This window comes from Corylus avellana, chromosome ca6 (assembly GCF_901000735.1).
Source record: "Corylus avellana chromosome ca6, CavTom2PMs-1.0".
NCBI classification, from domain to species: domain Eukaryota; kingdom Viridiplantae; phylum Streptophyta; class Magnoliopsida; order Fagales; family Betulaceae; genus Corylus; species Corylus avellana.
The window spans coordinates 2,445,423-2,456,865 of NC_081546.1; the positions used below are offsets into that span (position 1 = coordinate 2,445,423).

General features: G+C 35.6%; 2 protein-coding genes across 2 annotated transcripts; both read left to right on the plus strand.

Moving 5' to 3' along the window:
- Positions 1 to 1,549: 1,549 nt before the first annotated feature.
- LOC132185625 (QWRF motif-containing protein 2) lies at positions 1,550 to 2,767 on the plus strand. Its single transcript, XM_059599385.1, has one exon. The coding sequence runs from the start codon at positions 1,726 to 1,728 to the stop codon at positions 2,596 to 2,598; it is 873 nt and encodes a 290-aa protein (XP_059455368.1). The 5' UTR covers positions 1,550 to 1,725; the 3' UTR covers positions 2,599 to 2,767.
- Positions 2,768 to 8,935: 6,168 nt separating this feature from the next.
- LOC132184884 (gibberellin 20 oxidase 2-like) lies at positions 8,936 to 11,159 on the plus strand. Its single transcript, XM_059598669.1, has 3 exons — positions 8,936 to 9,498; positions 9,602 to 9,923; positions 10,653 to 11,159. The coding sequence occupies exons 1-3, from the start codon at positions 8,954 to 8,956 to the stop codon at positions 10,920 to 10,922; spliced, it is 1,137 nt and encodes a 378-aa protein (XP_059454652.1). The 5' UTR covers positions 8,936 to 8,953; the 3' UTR covers positions 10,923 to 11,159.
- Positions 11,160 to 11,443: the final 284 nt, after the last annotated feature.

The following is an 11,443-nucleotide window of genomic DNA, read 5'->3' on the forward strand; positions in this document are numbered from 1 at the left end:
AATGGTATGTAGTATGGTTTTCTAGTAGCTTTTCAATTATTTGAATGACTTTGGTTAGTAGTCATTCAAAGAAATTTGTCTTGTGTGCCTATTGGTATCTTGGCCTTTGTCGACCTTTCTTCTCTTCTATTTTCACTGTTTTTTACTTTAAAAAAAAGTTAAACCATTAATAAACAACTTTTTCCTCAAAAAAAACTCTCAACTAATTTTAGTTCGGTTTCAAGGAATACCACATGGTAAGGACGTGAGGATGCACTCATCGTAGCTTCTCGTCGAATTAAGTGACGGGAGTACTATTGATGCATCTGTTGCGGGGTCTGTATGTCTCTAATTGATTGTCCTTCGCCGCCCTTAAAATCATTGTCCTTTACTTTCATTTCATCCCTCCAATTGTTTCTCTCTGCTTTTGCATCTCCACTTTGATATTGTTCTGCTGCGTCTGTAGTGAAAGCATTGACGATGGGCGACAATCAAGGGAGTGCTAAGGCTGTTAAAAATGGAGGAGATACAAGCAATACCGGCTCCGGCCAGCCTGTGGTTGCAACCAGGGAGAAACCGATGGCGCCAGCCACGAGAGGAGGTGTCAAGAAGAGGATTTTTTCCGACCTTTCTAAAGTCTTTTCTTCCAACCCTTCTTCCTCTATTGAGATAAGACTTGAGATTGAGTTGGTCTCTCATCCATGATTATCTTGTTCGAGTATTTATCCTCTACAATTTGTGTGAGACGAAAATAAAATAAATAAAGAAATTTGCTCCCTTCCATGTTTAGAAACTGAATTCCTTAAATATGGTAATTAATGGTCTCCTTTATGTTTATTATATTCGTATCCCTCAAGTGCACGATGACCAATTCTTTGATTGGAGATTAATGTAATCAATCAGTTTTGGTATTGGAATGTGATTGAAATATTAGGCACTTATTGGGCCGCACGGCCCAGGTTTTTAATACTTGGGATGAATGATATTGTAGTCCATTGAATCTTGTCTGACTGTTACCTTAAACCCTTCTCTCTTGGTGTACATAGGACTCGATGTCAGTCGGATGATAAACCCACAATTAAGTTGAATGAGTGGGTTCCCTACTAGAAATATGTACAATATGTACATATTTGGGGGCCCAATTATGTTCCAATAGTATTTTCAAGTGCAAGAATAAACTGAAAGACTTCAAAGTTTGGGGCAATTGACCTAGCCATAGGTGATAGGCTATACCCACACATGCGGGAGAGATATATGAATGGTAGGGGAAGTCTGCATAATTTGTTCGGTTGCCATTGATAGTTGCAACAAAAAAATTGAGCCGACTTAATGATGTTTCCGTTTCGTGTGTCAGATTGTTGCACAAATGACCTTTTTCTCTGTTAAAGTTATACTATAATGTTTTAAAATAAGGGAAAGTGGGATATGCATTGTGGAAGATGCAGCACATCAGAGAGCCCACCAAGTTTGATATGGCCACTTGAATGCTGAAGAGGGAAAGAAAGAAAGAAACACCATCATTCCTCTACATATAACCGTTATACAACGGATTTCATTCCCGGCAATCAAATTCAAAATATCTGAAAAGATAAAGAAGAAAAGCAAAAGCCACCCTCCACCTTTCCCTTCATTTTTTCAAATCCAACAACAAACAAGCTAGACCTTATATAGAAATGTCCACTATGTTCTTTATGCCTCTTGTCCTCATTCTAGTTTCCCAAACATCAGAATCAAAAATCCCGTCAAATGGGTTCTTGCATTAGCAAATGCAGAAACAAGAAAAAACATTCCCTCAAGAAAAATTCCCTAGAAGAATCCAACAGTGTCCAAGACAAGCTTGTAATCTCACAAGCTCCAAAAACCCCAAACATTCCTCACTCGAACAAAATTTCTCCTTCTCCTCCTTCTCCGACGACTTCAATTTCTTCCACTTCTTCCCTCACATGCACCACCAGTAATGCCACGACGGTCTCAAGCTCGCTGTCAAGCACTGCATCTTCGGAAATCTTGGGCTCCAAAGATAGATCATTCTCCAATGAGTTCTTGTGGTCGTGCATCAAGGAGAATCCGCATATAATACGTATCAATTCAATCAAGGAAAATGCTTTCCTGCTTGCGCCGGCGAAACCAATGGCGGCGCCGGCGAAGCAATCAATCCCACCAAAGGTTGTTGGGTCCACACCGCAGAAGAGAGCCCGGTCAAGGTCCCCTGCCCCTCTAACGCGTCAGAAGAGTTTTAGGAGGGAACCGGAGTGGCCTAATCCTCCATATTCTCTACCAAGTAGAACACTGAGGTCGCCATCTCCAAGCCGGAGATATAATGGTGATAGAAGTGGGCCGATTTCAACAAACGCATCGGTGCTGGAAAGTCATTCAAAGCGTGTGGTTGGATCATATGTGAGGAAGGAAAATATTAGGCCAGCAAGTCCAAACAATATTGTTTCAAGTCGTCCACGGCCATGTTTGAGGAATAAGGAGACATTCACTCATCGAATTGGTTCCAAAATCGACGAATTTGCTGTTGGAAAAGCTCTGTCTGACCATGAAATGATCGACTCTGTTCCCATGGAGGACATTGATAATCCTCTCATCTCCTTGGATTGTTTTATCTTCCTATAGAATTGAGTGTGTGTATTGATTTATAGTGGTGTGCATACTATTCTTTTTTTTTTTTGGTCCTTTTATTATTTGTCTGCCTTAATTCATGAGCAGAGCAGGTTTGAAAATCATCATCTGGATTAAATCCCATTTTTCTGTGTTTATCATGGGATTATATATGTAATTTTTCATTTTCCCTTAATTTGTTAGAGTTCTTTTCTTTCAGAAATATTTTTTATATTTACACTAAATTGTAATGAAGCTACAAGTCTTGTTGCTGGGGAGAAATTTTTGGTGGCACTTGGTAACTGTGGCGTGGCCGTGATAAGTACCATCTCCTCCTTGCATATCAGCATCGACCACTTTGGGCGTAGAAATTTTGAAACCGATAAAGATCCATTTAGTTATTTTTAAAGGGATAAATTTATCAAAAATATAAATGCCAAAATTATAATTTTAAAAGCAATTGACTGTTCCTCCAATTTCATTTAAAATGGAAAGAAATGAAATAGAGAGAATTGAGGTCCCAATTAGGCATGGGTTGGTTCACCTTTAAGTTTTTATTTTTTATTTTTTTGGGCCATTAAGGATGTTGGAAACATTATTAATAATCATTCGGTAATTTGGCCATTATATGCCAGTAAGAGGAGACAGTCAAACCACCCCATGACTTTGGGATGATTCGTTCACCTTTCATTTGGTCAAAGACTCAAAATGATGGCTCGGCCACCTATCTCTTTTTTTTCTCTTTTCTTTTTTCTTTTTTTTTTTTTTTTTTTTTTTTTTTTAAATTGTAAATGATATGTATCACAATAGTGAATAATTTTAGAAGTCCCTATTTTATCCCTGTAAGAATGATGTAACTATTAAAATTATCATTTGATCAAAATTAAATAATGATCAATCACAAGTTTAATGGTAATTTTAATATACATATCATTCTTAAAGAGATTCAAGAGAGACACAAAAAAAAACTTGTAACATTACTCCAATATAATTGATGTTGGCGTGAAAGATTAACAGATTTTGTAGACCTATTTGCCCTTTTCTTACCTCAAAGAATGTGTAGTCACTTTTTAAATCCCAAATAGCAGCTATTCATGGTAACCACAAACCAGCATTTTTTTTTTTCTTTCTAATTTTTTAATTGTTTACGAGGCTCTCTATCGATGATTCCGTGCCTCGGGGCTCGGTGGACGGTGTGTATGGTTCCTGAATGGGCTAGAGAACGCGTGGCAAGGCCCAGACATTGTACAAATAGATGGGCCACCATGAGCTAACCTGAATTTATTGCCCGTCAAAAAGGCTTCACGAGAAATGAAGGACAAAAAAACCTGGCCTTAATTTCGAAAAGATGGGAATCTAAAAAAACAAAAATACAGAAAATATTTTCACATAAAAAAATATATAGAATATTTTGAACTAATAATCCAATTAATAAAATCATATCCACATAAGAAAAAAAAAATAGAGAAAACTTTTCAAATTAAGAACACGTCAATGGATAAGTTGGCATAATTGATAAGGAACAATTCATTTGGTCCAATTGGGTCAAGAATTATCTTTCTCGTCTACGAATCCCCTTGTCTAGTGCTGTTGGACCTATTGCAAGCTTTTGAAGTTAGGCCCAACATTGTAGACAGCTTTGTTTGGTAAGTAGTATAGCTTATCCTAGCTAGTCTTACTCCTCCAAGTTACATTAATTATTGACAAAATTATTAAATTAAGGTTAGCTGCTGCTACACTTAAGCTTACGTGAATGTAGTGAAGTTTGTGAGGATTTTTCCAAGAAAAATGTACGTAATTCATGGATAGTGTTTGTGTGGAAATCAGCCTCCGGATCGATTAACTCCCTTCCTCGTGTGTCTTATTGTGCAAGTAGAAGAGTGGGCATTTTCTGATGATATATTTTTCCAAACTAGGTAACTGATGGTGGTAGCAACTGTGTTGGACTTTTATGTTGCCTACTACTTCTGTGTTGTAGTGTGTTTTTTGTAGTGTCAGTTGGGTTGTCTCTAGTGTTTTAACGTCTGTGTTGTATTGTTGTGTTTTTGGAGGTCTCTTTCTTTCTTGGGGCATTTCAAAATGGTCCCCTCTTTGTATTTTTGGTTCTTCTTTTGCTTCAATTATTGTTCATCTAAAAAAAACACCTTAAAAAAAGAAAAGAAAAAAAAAGAGTATGGGTCTTTTCGTTCAAATTGCAAAATTCTGTCAATAACTCGTCAAGTCATCCCTATAAAATTATAATTATGCAATAGCAAACAAAATATTTTTTTAAAAAAATAATAAGAAAAACAAAAAATCAAACAAACCTCCCGTGGTGGACCACCCTATACCCCTCTTGATTCTTGTGTGGGGGTTGATCGGTGGCCTCTATCCTAGGGATGGTGGGGATGGAGGCCGTCCTCCACCACCTTTATTTGTAGGGTTGAGGCATGGGGTGTGGAGGTCAACCTCTACACCTCCTATGTGTGTGGTGGAGCCGTGGAGGCTAGCCTCCACTCATAGACGGGGTTTTTTTTTTTTTTTGGGGGGGGGGTGTGGGTAAAATTATAATTTTGCAAGAATAACTTGGTAACTTGTTGACAGAGTTTAATTTCTGCCAAGTCCCCGTTAGTAATTTGGATGAAAAAGTTGAATAAATGATTGATTTTATTTTATTATTTATTTTTAAAGCAAATTAGGAGCGGGTAAAAGGATTAAAACACCAAATAAGAGGTGGGCTTTCTAACAATACAACCAAAATGAAAATTACAGTGCACTAAGTACACACAAATAATATTCAATAGGTCATAAATGACTCGGGCCTCTCTGAAAGGGCTGCTAAAAGCGGTTAAAAAAGCAAAACTCATAGACACCCGAAGGTACTCTACAAGCAAGCAATGAACAAGACATCCAAAAGGATTCTGGTGGAAGGAAGGCACTAATGATTTTCGAGGTGGATTTGTCAGAAAAGCAAATTAACCGGTATTAATTGGAAACAAGAATCCTCGTAAACAAGCCCAAAGAAAGTAACACAAGGCAGAAATACAAATTAAAAAGCAAAAATAAAAATTCAAACCCGAAAAACAACAACATCGACGACTTTGATTTTGATTTTGAAAGTGAACTTAAGGGAGTGATTTGAAAAAAAAAAAAAAAAAAAAAAAAAAACCTTAGAGAGATCAATTTGTAAATACCCAAAAACCTAAGGATCGATCAAGTTCTTATTTTTCCTGATTAGGAAAAAAAAAAAAAAATTCTTATTTTCCCTAGCAAATCTTTTTTCTTTCCGTATGAACGCAAATTTACATAAAGAAGGCTTTGACTTCCGATAAAGATTCCACTTTAAACGTTGAAAAATTGGATCGAAGATAAAAAAGTTGACAGCTTGATTGAATACTTTATTTATTTCTTTGATTTTTTAATCAAATGTTTGTGAAATCCAGACTTCTCTCCTTGAATTTTAATTGTGTTCTTTCTAGCTTCCTGCCTCTTGTACTGCATCTCTCTCTCTCTCTCTCTCTCTCTCTCTAAAACCAATTCGTAAAAACTGAGGTGCTTTTCTCAACTGACTAAAACATCTCATTTTACTGCCATATTATGTAATATTGAAACTAAGGGGAAAAAAAAATTATAGAATATAGGAATTTCACACACACATATATATATATATATACTTGGTGGATTATGCCAACATTAATTGGTAATGAAATTATAGACCCAAATATTCAAAGAAGACGGTCGTTTATTTGGATGGTGTTGAATACCTTAATATATATTTTGCTTTTGATGCCATGATCATGAGATTTGAGGTCAATGGTTGTGTCCCCTACCTCTGGCACCCGCTTATGTGCTTATCACATGACATGATCTGCTTCTTGATTTAATGCGAAAAAGCATATTATTAGGCATGTTAATGCTAAATGGAACAGGTAGGGCAAGCATGGCGTAGAAATTTTATTAAATGTTTGGCCCCTACTTCATTTAGTTGGATAATACAGATGATTAAGCATGTTTTGGCTAAACGTCCCAGGTAGGCCATGCATTGTGTCCTTTAGAATTGCTATAAGACGATTATCTTCACGTGATGCTGTCTGTGTCTATTTGGGTACAAATCAAAGCCATTTCGTATTAGATATGCATGCCGGCCAAAACACATCATTCTTCTGTGAGCCTCCTTTGCTTTCCCTTCTTCAGATATTCAGGCCCCTACACGTAGCTTCCCTCCTGACCCCACTCCTCTTAATGGAATTCATTGACAACTCATGCACTAATAATTACTCAATTACTCCAGCAAAACCCTATTTCATTAATCTTCCTTCAAATACACAAGTGCCACCACATTATCTGGTTAATATATTTTTATATAGACGTTTCTTTGACTAGTTATTCTCTAGATGATCATCTACTACCAACTGTTAGAGGATATTGGATTTGATGAAGATTAGATTAGCCTAATTTAGGGATTGAGTAGATGCGAAAATAAGATAAAAGCATATAAAATAAAATAGACACAAAATATTTTACGTGATTCTCTCAACGACCTACATCCGCAGATAAAGCCCAACGGGCTACATTAGGCTCTTAATTATTGAATTGATTTGTTTACAATACAAAATGCTCTATTTATAGAGCTTACATATAAATGCAATCTTAATCAAATCTTCTAATTTAGGGTAATCAAATCCCTAAATTAGGCTAATCTAATCTTTCATCAAATCCCTATCTTTAGGGTCATTCAAATATCCTCTAACACTAACAATGGATTAATTCTAATTAAAGACAAATTCTGTCTTTAACTAAGCATTTTGTCGCATTCCAAGGAAAGATCTTTGCCATGGAATTTTCATAGCTGTGGTGTCCATGTCTTTAACAAACAGATATACACTAGGAGAAGAGAGATTTTTAAGTTTGGAAAATTTAAGATAAAGTTGTTGACAACATCTTTTAATTTGGTGATACTCTTTACACATCTTCTTTATAATTAAGACGAAGAATACCATAGATCGGAAGGCCGGCCGGCCGGCCGGCTCCCTTCTCTGAGTCTCCAAATATATATTGATTACAATATTAGAAAAGTGACCCATAAAAAGGTTGACAATCGACTTAATTTACGCCCCAAAAAGTTTTTCTCAAATAGTGATATGCTACACGAATGTAGCTGCCACGGCAGTAGCATTATGAGACTTTGTAGCTTAGCTAGCAACAAAAATGACCCACAAAAACACGACCACTCATTTCATTGGAAATTATTTTGCTATAAAGATTCATGGTGACACAGCAGTTAAAATCAATTGGATGGATCCGAAAGATATGGGATTCAAATCTTTTTGACATCCTGAACTGAGTGGAGAGAGAGAAAATAATCATTAAAATGAACAGAAGGGCAGAATGTAGAGGCTCACAGTCGTTCATTTCTTTAAAGAGGAATGATAGGGACTCAACTTTTTTGCCTAATAAAAATTCAACTTTTGTCTTATTTATTTTTTAAAAATAAAATAAAATAAAAAATGGAAAAAATGTTTGAAGCAACCCTATCTTTTTTTTGTCTTTCTTTTATTTGGTATTTAAAAAAAAAAAAAGAAAAATGGTATTTTTTTCATAATAATGTCATTTTTTTAATAAAATGTCATTATTATGAAGAAAAATACTATTTTTCATTTTTAAAAAAAATACGAAATAAAAGAAAGGCCAAAAATAGATAGGGTTGCTTCAGAAGAAAAAAAAAGAAAAAAAAAAAAGGGTAAAAGTTGGACTTTTGTTGGGCAAAAAAGTTGGGCCTTTAGCATTTCTCTTCTTTCAAAGAGGTAGGCTTGTGGTAGCAGTTGGTATATAAAGCAATCTTTTTTTTTAAAAAAAAAAAATTCTGGTATTTTAACCGTTCTTATCCATACTAATTTTCCGGTTCGAACCTTGTATTCGTCATTTATCTTTTATATTAATTAAACATGTTATGTATTAAACTTTATTTATTAAGTGAGAGTTTATATTTTAAGTCTACACGTAAAATAAAATATTTATCCCGACCCAAAATTTGAAGCTTGGACCCACATTGGAGGAGGGGTACTATTCACCCATTCTTTAATTTTGAACGTATACTTTTGGGACGATGCTCCCTCTATCCCTTTCAATAATAATAATAATAAAAAAAGAAAAAACATTCATCCAAAAAATAATAATAATAAAAAAACCATTTGGGACAATGTAACATGTTACATGAATGAAAGATCTCAACTATTTTCATCATATTAGAAGTCGTTTCTCTTTCTCTCTCCCTCACAATTTGAAATAGTCATTGCTTGTCTGTTTCGAATAATTAATTTCTTTCTTCCTGAATTCTATATAAATGTAGTAGTAGTCTAATACTGCACTTGTACATTTTTTTTCTATCCCAATGGATTCAAGTGCCTCTCCACTTCCCGCTTCCCCTGCTGCAAAGCGAGAAGATGAGAGAGAGCATGGGGATTCTTTTCTACACTCATCATCATTTCTGCAGAAACAATCCTATGTGCCCAGAAATTACATTTGGCCAAAAGGGGACTTGGTGGAAGCTCACGAAGAGCTTCGAGAGCCAATTGTGGATCTCGAGGGTTTCTTTAGGGGTGATTGGTTGGCAACAAAGCATGCTGCAATGCGCATTAGGGCAGCCTGCTTGAGCCATGGCTTCTTCCAAGTAACAAGCCATGGTGTCGATTCTCGTCTCATTAAGATTGCGCACGATCATATGGATCATTTTTTTAATCTTCCAATCGGCATCAAACATAGGGCCCGGAAGATGCCTGGCAAAATGTGGGGCTATTCCGGTGCTCATGTGGATCGTTTTTCATCAAAATTACCATGGAAGGAGACATTATCCTTCAGTTTCCATGAAAATGATTCCGACCCAGTTGTGGAAGAGTTCTTCAAATCCTCTCTGGGAATGGATTTTGAGCAGACAGGGTAGGGTATATATATATATATATGTGTGTGTGTGTGTGTGTGTGTGTGTGTGTGTGTGTATGTTGGTGGAAATTAACACTAATTGGTGAATTTTGGTTTGTAGAATTGTATACCAAAAGTATTGTGAAGCAATGAAGGACGTATCACTTGCAATCATGGAACTACTAGCAATCAGCTTGGGAGTCCATAGATTGCACTACAAAGAGTTTTTTCAAGACGGTTGCTCTATAATGCGATGCAACAACTACCCACCTTGCCCAGAGCCAGGCCTTGCCATTGGCACGGGACCCCATTGCGATCCCACATCGCTAACAATACTTCACCAGGACCAAGTTGGAGGTCTTGAAGTCTTTGCAAACAACAAATGGCAGACTGTTCGACCTTGTCATGATGCACTAGTCGTTAACATCGGTGATACTTTCATGGTACGTACGTAATTTTATTTATTTACCTACTTTGTCTAAGAGTGAAAAAAAAAAAATTTATAAGGGTTAAATTTTTTCGGATAAATAATAATTTAATATGGAAAAGAAGCTCTGTATTTAAATATTTTACATATTGAATGTAACTTAAGAAAAGAAAGTGTTAAAATCTTAATAAATAAATAATTTTATCATTTTCTATAAATTTAAACTTTTGAAAAAGTGATCGTAATGATATGATCATATTTTAACTTAACACCAAAAGTGAAAGTATTTTGTATGGCTTTTGGGTTTTGTCTTGTTTTGTTTTGTTTTTTCTTTTCTCTTTGAGATTAATTTTTCGGACAGTAGTATCATTAGCATATTGCATGTCAACACTATATCTATGGATATAGTGTTGACATGCATAACATATATGTTATAATGTTAATATTAATTTAAAAACAGCTCCAAGTAGTTAGGCTAAATTAATAATTATTTAACTTCTCAAAAGCTGAAAGAAAGGATGAATTTAATTATTTAATAAATTTAGAGAGTAATATAATGTGCATGATGTTTTAAGTTGGCATGAGTATTTTGTCATAGAGGGTGCGACAAATGCAAAACCAATATGGCAGGATTCTTTCTTTGATATGCCAACAAAGTTGCAAGCTTTTACATGTATATTTTTTGGATTTATGTATGTATAAATTGCCTGATCAGAGTTACTATTGGGTTTTGTTGGATATGTAGGCATTATCGAATGGGAGATACAAGAGTTGCCTCCACAGAGCAGTGGTTAACAGGTACAAGGAGAGGAGATCGTTGGCATTCTTTCTGTGCCCAAGAGAAGACAAGGTGGTGAGACCCCCAGAGGATCTTGTATGTGGCGATGGGACAAGAGCGTACCCGGATTTTACATGGTCAGAATTGCTTGAATTCACACAAAAACACTACAGAGCCGACGACGCTACCCTACAAAACTTCACCAAATGGCTCCTCTCTTCCAAACCACTTGTCTAGCCCTCTCCTTTGTGCCTTATATTCATCCAATTATTCTACAATAAGGAGTTTCTGTAGTGTTGATTTGGGTTGCTTATTAGAGCTATTAGTTATTAGTTGAAAAACACTAGTGTGTGCGCGTCAGTGTGTGTATTTGGTTGTATTTTAGTTATGGTCCAGCAGCTACGACTTCTGTATATATACTTTCTCTTGTTTTATATATATATATAACTCACTCATTTATTGAAAGACTTTTAAGTTTTTTGTCAAAGTCGCTGACTTTTTTTAGCATCTAACTCTTGGAAGCCTCTCAGCCTCAATGGCATCTAAAGAGGAATACATACAAAAGAAAAAAAAAAAATAAATAAAAATAATGACTGCCTCTTTTATCTGAACATGCAACAACCTATCTATTTACATATTGTTGTTCTAGTTTTCAATCAATTGTTGGCCTGCTGATCCACGTCACTCTAATTAATATCTACGTCCATGTCTTAACATCCTATTGTCTATAATAAATCTACGGTTTTAAACAGTAATTT

What these genes read in the sequence shown, in the direction of transcription:
- LOC132185625 (XM_059599385.1), top strand. Translation starts at nt 1,726, where the DNA reads ATGGGTTCTTGCATTAGCAAATGCAGAAACAAGAAAAAACATTCCCTC.
- LOC132184884 (XM_059598669.1), top strand. Translation starts at nt 8,954, where the DNA reads ATGGATTCAAGTGCCTCTCCACTTCCCGCTTCCCCTGCTGCAAAGCGA. An exon ending in ATGGATTTTGAGCAGACAGG is followed by an intron (nt 9,499 to 9,601) that starts GTAGGGTATATA and finishes TTTGGTTTGTAG; the next exon opens with AATTGTATACCAAAAGTATT. An exon ending in ACATCGGTGATACTTTCATG is followed by an intron (nt 9,924 to 10,652) that starts GTACGTACGTAA and finishes TTGGATATGTAG; the next exon opens with GCATTATCGAATGGGAGATA.